This window comes from Berghia stephanieae, chromosome 1 (assembly GCF_034508935.2).
Source record: "Berghia stephanieae isolate SIO BIC M18660-M18661 chromosome 1, UCSD_Bste_1.3, whole genome shotgun sequence".
Classification (NCBI taxonomy): Eukaryota; Metazoa; Mollusca; class Gastropoda; order Nudibranchia; family Aeolidiidae; genus Berghia; species Berghia stephanieae.
This window is the reverse complement of record NC_088360.1, coordinates 92167005-92184217: the sequence shown is the minus strand read 5'-3', so window position 1 is coordinate 92184217 and position 17213 is coordinate 92167005. Positions and strand designations below refer to the sequence as shown.

Sequence of the window (17213 nt, the reverse complement as noted above, 5' to 3'; positions counted from 1 at the left end):
GAAAAATTGAATTGTAAGCTTCAATTTATTATTTTCACACTATCTGTCTTTGTCTAATAAATTGAAGCTTACAATTCAATATTTATCGTTATTTGGAAATTGTGAAGTAAAATCATAATAACGCCTTCACTTTATTTATCTATGAAAATTTCCAATTGACGTTACCATTGCTAGTAATAATAGCGGTAAAAACAAAGTTTTTAATTTTGTGCATTAAACAAAAGAATCATAATATGAGGATGCTTTGTAACAGTAACATAATCTCTCACCTCCCTCCCTCCCTCTTTCTTTCTCTCCAGCTATCCACCCATTCATCCATTTACCTATCTGCTTGGTTATCTATCTTCTTTTTTTTAAATGCACTTTCATAAGTGCAATGTTTACCTATGTATATATAAAAGCCTTTACAAGGAGTCCCAAGCCAAGTGAGGCACTTGGCATCTAGGAAATGACATGAGCCAATATTTTTTTTTTTTTTTAATATAAAAAAATCCTGCTATCAATGAAGTACTCGTTTTTCATATGAGCACAACGAAAGAATGTGAGTTCTCCAAACAGCAAGACTTGAACCAGGGACCAACAGATCAAAAAACAGTATCATATCACAAGATCACAAATCCCTGTAAAGGGTTCACAACTCAGAGCAGTGCTGATGCCAGATGTAGAGAGGAAATCTGGTCTGTTACTCCACAATTCACTGTTCTTACATTAGAAATTCACAAAACGAAGTAAGGTTTTATGCTCAAACAACTTAACTGAAATAGCGAAAAAACATGAAATTCCAATTAATTGCCATACTATTTTGTCACAACATTCAACATACTCAACAATTGTACCAAGACAATTGCTTTGGTGACTTTATCCGGATTGTTCTTAATATCCCATTTCATTGCTCAATTAACCCCCCCCCCCCCAAAAAAAAAACAAAAAAAAAAACCCAACAAAAACAAAACAAAACCCAACCCATCAAGTGTAACAACTGTAAAAATCATCAAGTTCAGTAAAGAAAAAAATAAATCACACATTCAATTAATCCACAGCACACTTGCACTTGCACATACATTCAGTCCACCAACAAATCATATTTATATAAATATTCGTTTTGTTTAATATTTTGCAAAGAATAATAGTTTGATTATTTTTCTTTTAGAAATTAACCGATCTTACATCGCTTGGTTCATATCAGCACCTTGAAAAATAAGTGTGATAATATCAACAACAACAAAAAAAAAAAATGAACTGAAATGATAAAAGAAAAAAAAAATGTACCTCTATAACCACAGTGAGGCAAAGTATCCAAACCTTACTCGGATATTTGTGAAAAACAACAGTAAAATAAGATGCCTACAATATGACTATCATAGGCATTAGCTAAAATGCAACATTTAACTTGAATATTTATAATATTTGAGCTTCAAAATGAAATATCACGTCTTTTTAGCCAAATTAAATACTGAAATATATAAATAAAATATATATAAATAAACTACTATCTGTCTGAAGTTATGTGGAATTTTATTCGAAAAGAAGCTTTTGTGCAAAGCATGACTGTAACTAGATATATGCTCTCAAGGAAAACAAATTCAATGTAATTTTCCAGAGAATGAGAAAGAGAGAGATTATTTGCTAGTAGCTGAACTGCTGTTGTCCCACTTGCAATTCAGTTGTTTAAACCACCTAAGTTGTAAGGTTTGTCGTTATCAAAGCAGCAAATGAAGGAGAAGGCACTTATTTCAGATAAAAATTTGAAATGGTGTGTATGATACAATGCCAAAGCAGAAAGAAAAATACAAAAACTAAGATTGAATACGAGTTGACAAGTGTAATTTGAAAATATGAAAGTGACAAATTATGGAATAGACACAGTGAAAAGGTGTGCGTTAAACAAAACCAGACTAACCAGAAAGAAAAAAACATCCCAAAAAAATCAACCCGCCTCGACAGTCAAGTCAAATCAATGCAGTGCATAAGAAAAGTCTTGATCTAGTTTTACAGAGCTGATTCTATCAACAAATCCTGTATGTTAGGCTTGCTCTTTATATCAGTAAAGGGCAGGACCGCTGATTGTTTTACTGATATGAAAAGCATTTAGTTGATATGAAGAACTTTTATTTTGTTTTTGTTTTTGTTCAATGATTTTGACCATTCATACTTAGGTATATACCTCTCCCCCTGCCCTTTTTTCTTGTAGTTTTGTTTAAATTTTATACAAGTACAGTGCACTCTGGATACGTCGACGTTGCCTAAGTCGATTTTTACCCAAGTCGATTTTTTTCTTGGTCCCTCCCCATTCTTCCTATATATAGCATTAGTAAAAAAAAAAAAACTCCACATAAGTCGATGTCGCTTAAGTCGATGTTCTTATCACTCATGACTACAATAAAATCACAAATAAACAAGTATTTCCATTGGTTAAAAAAAGCTACCAGTAAGAATTTTCAGTGGTTAAGAATATCCGCGAACGATTGGCGCACATCGATGTGATGTAGGTGCTTTGCCTGACGTCCTTGTTCAATGTACATAAGCAGTATTGAATAACTTTAATTTCTCCATCTCAAATTTTACATTGTCGCAACTTAAAGTTCAAGATTTTTTTTTTTTGTTCTAATCCCAGGCCATTCCATGTAATGGCCCTCTTAATTAGTATCAATTTTATCAAGAAGAATTCAAGTCAAGTCTACAACTACAATGGAAAACCTATCGCGGAAAAGGAAGGTTCGATGCATTTGGACAGTTTGGCATGCGACAGAAAATCATCGCATAGGAAATGGCATACCAGCTATTTCTGTCTCCACGATTTACAAGAAGCATGACCTTGACATAGAGGTTCCTACCCTTCCGATTTTCGCGGAAAAATTTCACTTAATTGGCACACATTCAACATTCAAGGCAAAAGTTCCGCTTTTCACCTTTCCCATCGAGGAAAGTTAAAAAAAAAAAATCTCTAGTGAAAAAAGTGAGCTATGGTTTATTTCGTCAGCATCTCCTATGGTCAATCAACACACATTTTGTGTGTCTGATTAGTCCCTTCAAAGTGTGTGCTGCTGATATCGGATAATATTACATGTTTGGGAGGGGGGTTGACCGAAGTATTATTATTATTATTGTGACTCCAATTCGTGAGGTCAATGACCATGGTAATATTTTATGTTGGCTTCAATCGGTAATAATATTATTGAGTACGGTCAGCTTCTTTCCCTATTTAATTTTAACCATGTGTATGTGTGTGTGTGTGTGTGTGTGTGTGTGTGTGTGTGTGTGTGAGTACCGGCACGCGAGTTTGATTAGGTGTGTGTGGGGGGGGGGGGGGGGGGAGGGTCCTGACAAGGTTAAATCCATCCATTCAATGCTTTGCTCTCAGACGGCCAGGACCTGTGTGTTCTCTATTATTATTTGACCCCATTCTTACTCTTTACACAATCTGTACATTTTTACACATTTTATATTTTTAATCATTTGAGTACTTTTGGATTGCCTATTACATTTTCTGTTGCAAAGCATGTCATAGTCAATAACAGTAAGTTGATTCCGCTTTTTTATCTTAAATTCCGATTTTTATGTATTCTGATTCCTCTATGGGGCTATTGGGGGTAGGAGCCTCTGATGACCAATACAGAGACCGCGCGATATGAAGGGCCTTACTTATTCTAGATTGGTTTGCTTTGTTCACATGCGTTTTTGCTCATTTGGTTACACTCCGGTTAAGTTGATTTTCGGATAAGTCGATTTATTTCTCGGTTCCCCTGGGCATCGTCTTATCCGGAGTCCACTGTATAATGTTTAATCAATATGATGAATAAATTTGGTTGAAATTAGTTGAGTGTTTTTTTTTCTTAAACACATATTAAAGAGAAATGTTGCATTTTATTTGATGCCCAGAATATCAATATGAATTATCTAAAACAAAAGAGATAATTTAGAAGAAACACCACCGTTTAATCAATTAAATAAATAAATATAAATAAGAAAAAATAAATAATAATAATTGAAAAATTAGAGCAGTCAATCAAGTCAGACAAAAATTGAATTTAGTCAAGTACACAATGCTGAAAAAAAAAGAGTGCTCCAAGTACTCGACCTCATTGGTCAGAAAGTAAGCGTTATAAGCGTTGTCTTGACTGTCAATTTGAACTTGCTATTTATTGTTATATGATGTCGCTATACAAAGTTTGGTGCTGATGATGATGAAAATGATGTTGATGCTGTTGTTGTTATTGTTGTTAATGATGATAATAATAAAATACATTTAAATTTAAAATCTGGCACGTAGCTGGTACAGTACTCTGAATTCTATCACTCCCTTAGGATAAGTAAAAAAGGAAACTAGAATCCGAGAGTGCCAAAATCTGATGCTCATAGGAGGTAACGACTTATTATTTAGTTAAGATTTGGTCAACCAGCTTAACCCTTTCACACTTAAGAAGTTGACCGATCCCCCATCCATCATCCTAAAAAGGGAGATAACTTTGCAAATTCACTCATTTAACAATAAATTTTTTAATAAAATGTTCTAACCACTTCATAACTCTGAAATTTGGCAATTTAAAATCCAAAAGGCTAATGTTTACTTAAAAAAATATTAATATAATTTGAACATCAACTTATCACATATATAAGCTGTAAAATGTGGCTCCATATAATTACACTTAGTGAAACTGATGAAAGAAAATATGGAAAATGTAAAAATCTGTTGAAAATCAACTATTCCACCGAATTTCATGATTCAAAAACGAAGCTAAAGCTTGTTTTCTCAATGCACTCTAACTACTATATGTACTGCAGATACATTCGGCGACTGTAGTGGACCATCAATAGCAGCAACAGTCAGCGACTCTAAGGGTGAAAGGGTTAAGCGCGCCATATTGCAAAATGCGCTGGGATTAGGTGTGCTAGAATCCGGCGATTACTGAAATAGGAAAATAGGAAATAAGAACATATTAAACATATCCCGATGAAATCAGGAGAGCTGCCGGTTTCCACGGTGTTTGTATGACAGTGTGTCAACAAAGGCTGCTGACCAATTCTCTTTTAAAGTTTGGATAAGCCAGATACCAAAATAAAAAGGGTAATAAAAGACTTACTCATCCCAATTAGAAGTAATAAAAGACAGTCTTAAATAATTTTAAAGTCCAAAAGCATCAACTAGAAACATTATATGAATGCAATACAGTGGAACCTCCCGATAACGACATGCCACGGGACCGAGTTTTTATGTCGTTATCCAGAGGTGTCGTTATTTAGAGGTTTCCAAGATGGCGGACAAAGTGGGTGTGGTAAGGTCCGCGAGACCAGTTTTTATTAACATTGACAAAACAAACAAAACATTGTAGTGTATTCCTCTTAGAGGGTTCTTGTGCGTGTGTCTGGGTGAGACTTTTAGGTGATCTGAACTGAGTACACTCATAGTGTGCTCCTGGAATCTACATCTGTTCCCTATTTAAACCATTCCCCTTTGTCTTACTTTTTCTTATGTCATTTCAATTGTAAATCTAGAATGTTTTTTACTATCCAATTTTCTTCCTTTTTACTGGCGCTGATATGACATAGATGTGTCACAAGCGCTGTAAAACCCTTTAAAACAAACAAAAACAAGTGTAATTCGGACCCTGCGAGTTAGATAAAATTCCTCCTCCTCCTCCTCCCACAAAAACACTACTACTACTACTGCTACTACTACTACTACTATACTACTATTATTATTATTATTATTATTATTATAATTATTATTACTACTACTACTTCTACTACTACTACTACTACTACTTCTATCACCACATAATATCACATTTTCCAAGATTTTGTGTTTACTTGCTTACACTTACATTTATACCTTGGTTTTTATTAATGCATATCAGCCAAGATTCATCAAAAAAAAGCTGCGTTCTCATTGGTTTCAAAAGCTGCGTTCTCATTGATTCAAGCAGGAATCGTTTTTATAAACTTTGAGTACTCATACTCGGCATTTTTAGTATCAGATATCTACGAAAACTGCCGAAAATCGCCAAAATGATGTCGTTATTCAGAGGTTTTATTAAAAAGTGCGTCGTTATTTGGAGGGTTTTTTTTACTGATCTTAAATAGAAAAAAATCGGGACCACGGGTCAATGTCGTTGTCAGGAGATTGTCGCTATTCAGAGGTGTCGTAATCGGGAGGTTCCACTGTATCAAAATATCATCAATTATATTGTTTTGATCATAAATGCCATAATAAAGCATATAAAGAGAACATTTTAATTTTATTTGACCATCATTTTGTATTCCTTCAGCTAACTGGTCTAAAAAGCTGAAGAGTTAGTTACAGTTACGGCGTCACAAGATAGTTAGTTCACAACAAAAATGACGTATATCCATCAACTCTATTTACTTTTTCCAAAATTAATTGTACCAGATGTGATATTTTTAGATATCACAACATATCAGTAATAATAGGGTTTTAAATGTACCTAGTGTTAATTAAATTCCCTTATAAATTAAGTAAAAATATATTGTGAATTACAAATTGGATATTCTTTGAGAAAGAAGGTATATTCCAAGATATCAGACCAAAATTGGAAAGAACTTGTTCATTTTCGCATAGCAAAAGCATGGAACAGTTTCTTTATTTTATATTAAAAAGCCTGTTCCTTGAACCAATTAAAAATTATGGTTGACAGAGTTAAGTTCTCTGAATTATATTTATGATAATTTTCTTTTATTCTATGATGTTCGTTTTACAATTTTGATGTGGTTATCTTCCGTTTCCAAAACCTTTTGTGGTCTACAGGTAGTTTTGACTATACATTTTCATATGGATAATTATTTTCATTATATTTATTTTATGATTAGTAAATCTTAGTAATGCTAAGTGAGATAAGGCATTAAAGTAAAGATGGTCCCCTATTGAGCCTTAAATATGTAGGATAAGATATGTACCAAGTACCAGCTCTTTGAGAGCATGTGATTCAGAAGTAACTTCACACGGTAAACACTAGATTCACACAAGCCACATTTATCAAACTGAAAAAAAGTGACCCATACCATCTTTCCAAACAGTCTCCTACACCACTAAGTTCATATTCAAGTTTTGTATTACAACAAACCTCCATTTCCGTTACACAACACATCAAAGCTCACATTATACAGCTATCAATAAGATACAATTCAATTACCCTCACCTTTACTTATTCCATACATAATTATCTAAAACTTAAACAAAAATAACATGGGTATATTGTGTTAAAACGAATCATTTAAAATGAGTATTTCAATAGAATAAATATTTTGGAATCATTGGCCTAAGCGATAATGCAGGTAAGAATTTCAGAGGTTGTTATACTTCAATGGTTAAATCTGAACCATGTCCGAATCTTTTTATCATTTTGTCTTCATTTTTGGTGCTACTTTTTTCAGTTCTTGTGTGCCAAACGAGAATCTGGAAATCCAAAAGAAAAAAGAAAAAACACCAATAAGTAAACTACAGCGGCAAAATATGACAGTTATTTTTGGAATCTCATTTTTTGGTGACAATTTTTCATGTTTTTCAAACTAATTATACAAAACTTTTTTTGTCAGATCTAAATTAGACCCAGCAACATATGAACTCCTGGGTGCACGCAATGCCCTGGAAAATGTTCAATATATAATAGGATAATTTATTGCCACAAATAATTCATAGTTATTTGAACAGTAACCACTATAAATATTGTACATATTTCTATTAAGAAACCATTTCATAATTAAGTGAAGAGTATAACGAAAATAATTTTTTTTGTAATGGAAAAGGAAGAAAAAGATGAATGAAACAAAAACAAGGAAAGTAGTATAAAATATGACAGCATAATAATTAAAAATAAACAATAACAAAAACAAAAACAAAACAAAACTGTCCTTACCTCTGTACAAAAATTAGCCTTCGGTTCAAGGTCATCTAAAGTAACATCCAACCCAGAAATAAAAGTTGATTCCTGATAACCCCTTTGAACAGAATTAGAAAAGGCAGCTTTAGGGTGATCTAAAACCAGTTGAATATTGACAGCAAAACCAGCCATATCCATGGCAAACGGCCTAGACGGTTTCCAATAAGTGAACCAGCCAACAACCTGAAAGGGAAACAAATGGATATATGATCTTTATTTCCAGGTTTCCAATAAGTGAACCAGCCAACAACCTGAAAGGGAAACAAATGGATATATGATCTTTATTTCCAGGTTTCCAATAAGTGAACCAGCCAACAACCTGAAAGGGAAACAAATGGATATATGATCTTTATTTCCAGTTAAGTTAAATTACTGACACAGTGTGTCCATTTATAAACACTGTTCTATGAAATCAAGCAGTCTCAATAGCTGGGCCATCCATAAAAAGGGATTCTGATTTTTATTCTGTCATACACTGACTTGAGTTAAGCATACCTTATTTATCAAGGGATAAAAGATGCTCCTGATTTCAGACCAACAACTTCAATTGACCATTAAAACGTTATTTTAATTTTTTTCTCTATCCTTAGTTTATATCTCTAAATACAGACTAATCCTTTCATATTATGTGATAATAGATGAGTAATCGAGGATTAAAAGTTTGTAATTGAAGCTTGATTAACTCGGTACATCATGTCTTAATATAATAAATTATTATATCTATTTCTATGAGGCTGGTGCTGACAGTAGTTCAAATCCATTGAATAGAAGGTAAAGTCTTACAGTTTTGATTGCTTCTTTAACTTTAGTCATTGTTAATAACATTGATTTTGCTCTCATCACCTTCCTCCTCCTCCTCTTTGTCTTCTTCTCCTCCTTCACTCCCTTCTTCTTCATCTAGCCTTTCCCTTACTGACGCTATCCTCATCATCCCTCAACACATAACCTCGACTCATCCGTTTTTAGCCCAGATCCCATGTTTCAATAAGACTACTGAACTCGCCTTTTTAAAAAAAAAATTTCTGAAGAATTACTGTTCGACCTCAATTGTCTATTTCATCATTGAGTTGATAACCAAAATTATTCTTTCTCTTGATTGATAAAACAATTTATCACGAGTAATTGGTATTACATTAAGTTCAGAAAGTTTATATCCTGTATGAGTGAGTTTTGTTGGACGAGAAGAAAATGTGTATGTTTGTAATCATGCTCAATTGCTCACTTTTACAAGAAGTGTATCAATGTTATCTTCACTATTATGTTTTAAATATAGTTTCCTTAGTTTATTGGACTGGATTAAGCTTGTGAATATTTGATAGAAAAAGTGTGGTGATTAATTAAGTTCTGACCTTATGTTTTTTCACAATTGGCTTTTCATATCGTAGATAGCCAACCAGTCCAACTGGCCAAACAGATACCTTTTTGGTGAACCTCATCTGGATCATAAAAGAGAACAGAAAGAGGGGGTAAGGCATTTGGGGGAAAAAAAGCATTAAAACATTGAACCCCCCCCCCAAAAAAAAAAAAACAACAAAACAAAAAAAAAAACAACAAAACACCCAACTTATATCCAACACATTCTAGAGCTGTCAATAAGTCATTGCATCTTAAAGTGCTGATTAATTATCCTTCAGCATCTTGCATGTCATATGGAAACTATCTTTGTCTTCAAATAATGTCTTTTTGTAAACCTGACTTGTATTTCAAACAAATTGAAACTATCAGAAATTTAAAACTGAATTCAAAACTAACACTCCATGCAATCTGATTTTTATAAACTCTAGAACCAGTGTTACAAATGAACACTTATAAACACTGATTTCTCAAAAGAATTTAGGAAGTATGTTCCACTCATATGAACATTAATTATATTTTCCAACTCCTGACAAAGCCATTCCATGTCACGTAAATTACACTTGACAACAATTTGGATGTGTACTGAATTTGCTATTTTTAAATTTATTTATCGCTATTCATGCCAATTTTTCATAACAACTCAGTAGATTTGGTGTTTTTCACCCAGAAGCTTTTATTCCAATGAAACTAGACCATGTTCTGAGCCTCTCATGAAAAATCCACCGATGCCCATGGGAAAAAAAATTACAGCCGTATAAGAATATTTTCCTCTTTGCCCTTGTTAAAGAGAAATAATCATTAAAAAACTTTTTCTTCCTTTTTAACAAAGACGAAAAGTGGAAAAAAAGATATTGAGTGGCTTCTCAATTCATCCTCAACATCAATTTAGAAATAAGAGGGGATCAATGTAACATAAATTATATCAGAAAAATAAGGAGCAACATTATGATGGAAGCCGCACAAAGTCAAAACCTTTAAAGCCAATTTCTGCTTAAAGTCAACATCTCTTGTTGGTCCCAAATTTTCTGTTCTTTATCTAATTGTGTTCCATTGATAACGGATAAAGTCAATCTTGCTTAAAGTCAACCAATCTCTCAAGTCTGATGATGTTGGCTTCACCAGGATTCCACTGTATTACCTAAAACTTTGATTTTCTCTGATTTATTTCTGGTCTTAATGGTAACCATGGCCTGAACTTGGAAAGAGAATGTTAGAAACGTGATCTCAAATACTCGATATTTGTGTTATATATAAGTGTCATGTAAATTAAAGTAATAACAACTCATTGATTTGTGGGTTGTTGTTTTTTTTTCTTGTTAAAATTTGTATTAAATATTTTATTAGTAAGTTTATACTTTAGAGACCTGTGAATTAATATTTCAAAAATTGAAATTGATAGCTGATTCTCCTTGATTTAAGAAGTTACATTGTTCGTTTTCTTTATACAAAAGTTTACAAACTATTATTACTTTTATTAGCAATGACTATGAAAATTTTTGTTTTCTATTTTTGTAGGAAAAACTACTCTTAGATCAAAGCCCTATCTCCGCTGAGTAAAAATCTTTTTGAATTTTGAAAATCCATTAATATATAACAAAGTTATGCAGTTTCAAATGTGTCATTTATTTGGATGACTCACAAAGAGAAAAAGAATACGGAAAATATGGGACGCTTTTCTGCGTTTTATTCTGGTTTGTGGCTGTATCTCGTTTAATACGTGGAATTAGATATTAAAACTTGGCAATTTTATGGCAAAATTATCAGAAAATATGATGAAGACATCAGAAGAGATCTAACTTGTATAGTTTTAGAGCTGTATGGCTAGGGTCAACTATAATTTTGTTTTAAAATATACATAATATTGATCATTTGGAACTTTTCCGAAGTGCAATTTTGTGTCTACAACCCATACAAATGACACGAAAAATGCCTGCTAAATTATTATCAAGACTATGGCTTATGTTATTTCTAGTATTTATTTGAGAGAGAGAGAGAGAGAGAGAGAGAGAGAGAGAGAGAGAGAGAGAGAGAGAGAGAGAGAGAGAGAGAGAGAGAGAGAGAGAGAGAGAATGTGTTAATCTACTATCCCTATGACATAACAATGAAACAATACCTTAATTTTCAAAAAGCGCGCGAGGATTTGTGTCATCAGTCATTGCAAACAAGGTTGCCATATGGCCACATGTGTGGCCAAATATATAATTTTGTTTCTTTTATTAAATTTTATTCATCTATTTATGTCTCAGTGATATTTATCCTAGTCTTTTCAATTTTCTGTTTGTAAAATTTAGTTCATTTAAGTGGGCCAGTCTTAATAGTGAAAGCCATATGATTTTCTATGTAGCCACTTTTGAAGTCGAATTTGGTCAGGTTAAAGTCTGGCCATCTGGCAGCCTTGCCTCGCTCACGTCATTTTCGTGTCGCGATAGGGTAAACAAAATGGCCGTCTCCATATTTTCACTCATTGAAATGCAAATTGGGTTGATGTTTTGTGAGAATACGGGAAAAATACTTATCATAATCCAATGAAATTTGAAATATAAATAGAAGAAATGTGCATATATAACCTTATGAGTGACAAAATCTCTCCTCTTTGTAGTTTTAGAAATATTGTACTCCAAAGAGTAAAAATCTATTTTTAATGGTCTTCTGGTAATCGTATGAGTTTTGTCGCTTGACATAATCTAAAATGACCTCTTTTCTAACTGTGTGCCAACTTTCAGTCATATTCATCGATAAACAGCGGCGTAATTAATTTTTTAAAATAGCATGTACAGAACGGCTTCGCCCCATATTTTGTCGCGAATTTGGGCACTGCGTGAGCGAAAAAGAGGCCCAAAGATTTGTGCGGGATAGTCATTGCTACTTTTATAAAAATCTAACTCTGCATGAAGTGGTCCAATAGGATCTCTGTTGCACAGAATGCATTTATAGTTCACACCAAAGAAAAGAATGAACAAAAGTTGACTCACCTCATCAAAAATTTGCAAACTGTATGTGTTATCATCATCACCAAAATAAAGCACTCCTCCATGACTAGTTAGGTATGAGTTGGTCCTTAACCACTCCAGTCCTGCATTCCTCTGCAAAACTCCTCGGGGTTTTAACCAGTTGGGATCAGATGAGGCAAGTTTAAATGTCGAAGGAGTGAGAACATTAAGATGTGTATACTGTAGACCACAATTTTTCAAAAACTTTGTTACCAATTCTGTTTTCAATTCAGAATCTTCAATAACAATCCAATGTATATTCTTGACAAGCTTTAATGTATGACTCATTCTTGTCAACTCAGCTTTTTGTTCAAGTCTAGCATATGTTGGAGTAATGATGTATATAACTGGTAGACCAGGAGTAAATGAGTTGGTAGAATTGATGCGTTCATTCCTCAGTTTCGCCTCAGTATTTTCAATCACAGTTTTTAAGTGTGAATTTCTATTTTTCAACTCTTGCACTTGAATTGAATATTTTTGCAGGAGTGTCTTTGTGGCTATCAATTCTTCATCGTTGCATTCATGCACTTCATTTGAGAAAGATTTGATGGGAAAACAAAAAAACAAAAAGAAGTTATAAAATTATGAATTTGAAACAATTTAATTTATGATTCAAACATGAAACGGAAGAGATGTCTTTCATGTTTTTGTTTTTTTTAAAAGTATATTTTATTTTATAATATTGTTCTTTTTGTTAGTAACAGTAGAGTATAAAAATAAAACCCGTCAAACACATTTTAAAAATATAATGCTGTCATTTCATTCACTTGAAATGTGGATGATACAAAATGTTAGGAACAGATGTATATACCAAAAACTCAGTCAGACAGGATTACTATTGTAAATATGTATGGTCTTGAAAAAACAAAGGATGGTACTTTCCAAAAAGTAAACATCAGTAGGGCATTTTCTCACATAGTCTTTAAATTAGATTTAAAAACTGCCTGACTCCATCAGCTCTCAGGAGAGAGCATTCCAAGTGTGTGGACCAAAACAAGAGAATACTCTCTCACAAAGTTTTGTATTTGTCTTTGGTACAAGTAGCTTGAGAGGAATCAGACGAGAATCCCAACATTCTTGGCTGTCTATAACCATGAAGGTACTCAGATAAGTAGGCCGGGGCTGATCATTCAATGTAGAGATAAACAAGGATTGCAGCTTTGAATTTAAGTCTATTAGCTACTGTTAGCCAATGCAATTGAGTTGCAATAACTAAGTTATCAAGACTCCAGTCACACAATTGATTTATCTAGATTCAATTCTCACTGTTAATGTTTATATTATTTTCCCACTTATTTCAAAGTGTTTTTGCAAACATTATCCATCTCAACTCATTGGGGATCATATAGAAGTGCAGTTAAAATGTGCACCTCTCTAGCAAACTGACAAACTCTTCCACTACCTATGGTCAAATACTCATAAATAAGACTAAGACTCATTACACCTGAAGTGTGGCGTGGAAATATGTATATAAATACCATTTCCAAAGAGTTGAACTATGCTCCAACACAAGCCGAATCTTACAAATGATCTCTATTTCTCCAAATGCTAGGGAAAATAAACTTGAACTCTAATTCAAATTCTCGATTGCTCGGCAAAATAATGCTGAGCTCTATTTTCCCGAATGCTCTGTAAAATAAGGTTATGGTTATACAGACTCCAATCCAAATAGTCTTTATGTTGAGGGGCCCAGTTTTTTTCTTCATCTTTATTTATGGTCTCTTTCTTTGTTTGTTATTTTTTTGTTGCTGTTAAGAAAACACAGAGGAGAGATTTCAAATTGCCAGCCGTTCAACACAAAAATTATTTTTCTTTTCTTTTTTGTTTCAGCTTTCATTTTAATTTCTTTTTTCTCTTTGTTTTAAAAATATTCGTTTATTTTGAGGGGTAGTATCTAGCTCTAGAACATGCTTCCTCCCGGTCTCGTAGAAATGGCAGAATGATGTAAGATTTTGCCGAATGGGTTACCAAAAATCTCGAGAACGGAAACTGTTCAGAGAAATAGAGTTCAGGTTTATTTCCCAGAGCGTTCGGAGAAATAGTCACTTCGCATTTCCACCCACAGAGAGAATTTCGACTTGGGTTTCAGTTAAGCTATAATCACGTTGCTTGTCTTTTGATAACATTTAGATCTGGTGTTAGGTTAAAGTAAGATTGAATCTCACCTTTTAACTTTAATGAGATAAATTGTATTGATTATTAAAAATAAATCGCACGCACACATACTCACATACACACACACACACACACACACACACACAAACGAAAGAGAGGTCTGATTGCTTGTATTGGGGTGGCAAACCAAGTTACCATGTTTGTAGATCCTGAGTCTAGGTACCTAGTTACATTGTACGTAGACACTCTGTTTTAAAAAAAAAAAACACATCAACAAAAATATTTTAGTAAAATTAAAATCAATTCCAAAAGTTAGAACTACACACTGGTTTCAGATTTAAAAAGGGAAGGTTACTGATCTCGCAAGATCTCAACTTGTGATTCGACTCTAGATAAAAATGTAAACATTTATTGTGACACGAACCTGACTCTTTGTTAATTTCAAGAACTCAATATAGGCAGATTAGTGAGCAGCAGCAGTGGCAGTCAAATTTTGACCCAACCCGCCCATAGGAAAGTTGTGACTGGAAATTGCCGTTCGCGTTTTGGGGGGTTCAATTAAAGATGCATAACTTCGTTATAAAGAGGAATATCGCAAATATTTTGATATCATTATTTTCGTCTATCAATTTCCTTTTAAATGGTGCCAATTAAGGGAAAATCCATTAAAAATTCCAGAAATTATATGAAGTTAAAATTTGGCAATTTTCAAATGCATTTATTTTGTTATTTACCGCATGTGTTTTTAAAATTTAAACGCTTGTTTTTAGAATAACATCTAAACTTTATTCATGCCAAATTTCAGGGCTCTATATCGATGCGCAGACACCTTTTAACTCTGCGCCGAAATGCCATGTTTACATTATCTTCTCATCATGACTGCCGGACGATATCGATATTTATATCGATATTTTAAATTTAGTTATGTATTATTTTAATTTTAGTCCATAATATTTTCAGTACTATTATTTACTATGTTTTTATTTTGAATACATACTTTCTAACTTTATTTATGGGCATTTTATAGTTTTTGTTTTAAAAGTTCGTATATTTCTTCTCTTTGTGAAATCCGATATTAATAATATCGATATTTTAAAAATACCAATTGCTTTAATTGAATTTTATTTTACTTTGCCAACAAGTCATCAAGTTTCTTTCCCATATGTTTATCATTTGTATCCATATTCTAAAGGCCTTAGCCTTAATAATTATTATGGTAAGAAGTTCTTTTAGTTATACATTTTGACACCCCCATACATTGAGAGAGAAGAGGGGGGGGGGGGGGGATAAAATTATATTAATTGTGTTCAAATGATGTAATAGCAATAAACCCAAAGTGGTTCAGCAGAATTTTTTAAAGTATTAAAAGCCAGAACTTTCCTTCTAATTATAATAGGGAATCCGTTTCAATTTATTTGAACTTTTTCAATCTACCATTTTATTTATATGCAATTAAATTGCCATAGGTAAAAATAAACTCATTATGTCATTACACAACATGTTTATATCTTTTCATTTAAATACTCAAACCCTTTTTAATTCTCTATGTATTAAGTCAAAGAGGGGAATTATTTGCAATTGTTTCAGTGAGATATTGGGGATAAATCCAAAAGTGATATAGCAAATTGTTTCTTACTCTTACACGTCTAGCCGAGTTTTTGTTTATGTAACATGTGCGTCATATTATGTAATAATGTGTTAATTTGAAATGCTCATCTTCCTCTTTATTAATGTAAATGCATTGTCCTCGATAAGACGAACATTTTGGTATACAATATATGATAAGAACTCCATATTGACTGTTTTAACCATTTTTTTTATTAACATCACGCGATTTCGGTAACAACTTTGAAATGGTAATTTTGGGGTAAAAATCGGTCTGAAATTTCAGACTTTGAACTACATTTCTAATCAAGATAGAAACAAAATTCAAAATGTTTTGTAATCTGTGTTGCCAGCTCTTTCATATGACATTGGTTTCAATTTCAAGTGTGTGAGGTACATTTAGAATTTCTCTACTCAATACCCTTTACTACTGTGTCTTCTGTCAGTAGAAAATAAAACAACAACGAAAATCATAATAATGGTTGTATGGTTCTTTTAAACTATATAAATAAGCATTTCTTTTGTAAACAACGGATATGAAACTTACATGTATCAATGATTAAAACCAATAAGACCAGAGTGAAAATTACCAAACACAGGACTGCGAATTTAGATGGAGAGCACCGTCGTCTGAATCTAACTATCGCCATTATTAAAGAATCGTGAGTCTGATCAATCACTTTAACATTTGTGAACTTGAAATTTGAATATCAAAAGTCACTCCTCTTCATTTACAGAAAGAATAAGAAAAACAATGTTCTACTTCTACTCTTCTGATCATAATAAGCCAACAATATTGCCAACGAGCTGTTTCTACACTACTTTCGTTTTTTCCCTGTTTCATGATTGTTCTTACAGTTATAGTCTTAGCAGTATCACGTTTACTTTTCTTCTCCCTTGTTTCATATTATATTCAATACAAATTTATTAATTCTCTCTTTTGCTGCTACATTTTTTATTGACGTCGCAATCATCTTCATCATCACCAACATGTGTATCACCACCATCATCACAACTACGATCATCACCACCACCATCATCATCATCATCATCATCATCATCATCATCATCATCATCATCATCATCATCATCATCAAATAATTCTCTACTTCTGCCCTAGGACTTCATAATAATATATGTCGCTGCTTCTGCCTGTCAAACACACACACACACACACACACACACACACACACACACACACACAAACTCCAAGAACAATGTCCACTTTATCTTAACAATTTAGTTAAAACAT

General features: G+C 33.0%; 1 protein-coding gene across 1 annotated transcript; it reads right to left on the bottom strand.

Moving 5' to 3' along the window:
* Positions 1-255: 255 nt before the first annotated feature.
* LOC144962176 (galactosylgalactosylxylosylprotein 3-beta-glucuronosyltransferase 2-like) lies at positions 256-16762 on the bottom strand. The gene is made up of 5 exons (XM_078895118.1): positions 16509-16762; positions 12224-12768; positions 9245-9331; positions 7872-8078; positions 256-7411 (listed from the first exon to the last, which is right to left on the bottom strand). The coding sequence occupies exons 1-5, from the start codon at positions 16609-16611 to the stop codon at positions 7310-7312; spliced, it is 1044 nt and encodes a 347-aa protein (XP_078751244.1). The 5' UTR covers positions 16612-16762; the 3' UTR covers positions 256-7309.
* Between the last annotated feature and the right edge of the window lie 451 nt (positions 16763-17213).

Excerpts from the sequence above, each read along its gene's own strand:
- LOC144962176 (XM_078895118.1), bottom strand. The coding sequence starts at position 16,611 with ATGGCGATAGTTAGATTCAGACGACGGTGCTCTCCATCTAAATTCGCA. Across the intron at positions 12,769-16,508 it reads GGTTTTAATCATTGATACAT|TGCATGAATGCAACGATGAA; the intron begins GTAAGTTTCATA and ends TCTCAAATGAAG. Across the intron at positions 9,332-12,223 it reads GTTTGCAAATTTTTGATGAG|ATGAGGTTCACCAAAAAGGT; the intron begins GTGAGTCAACTT and ends TTTATGATCCAG.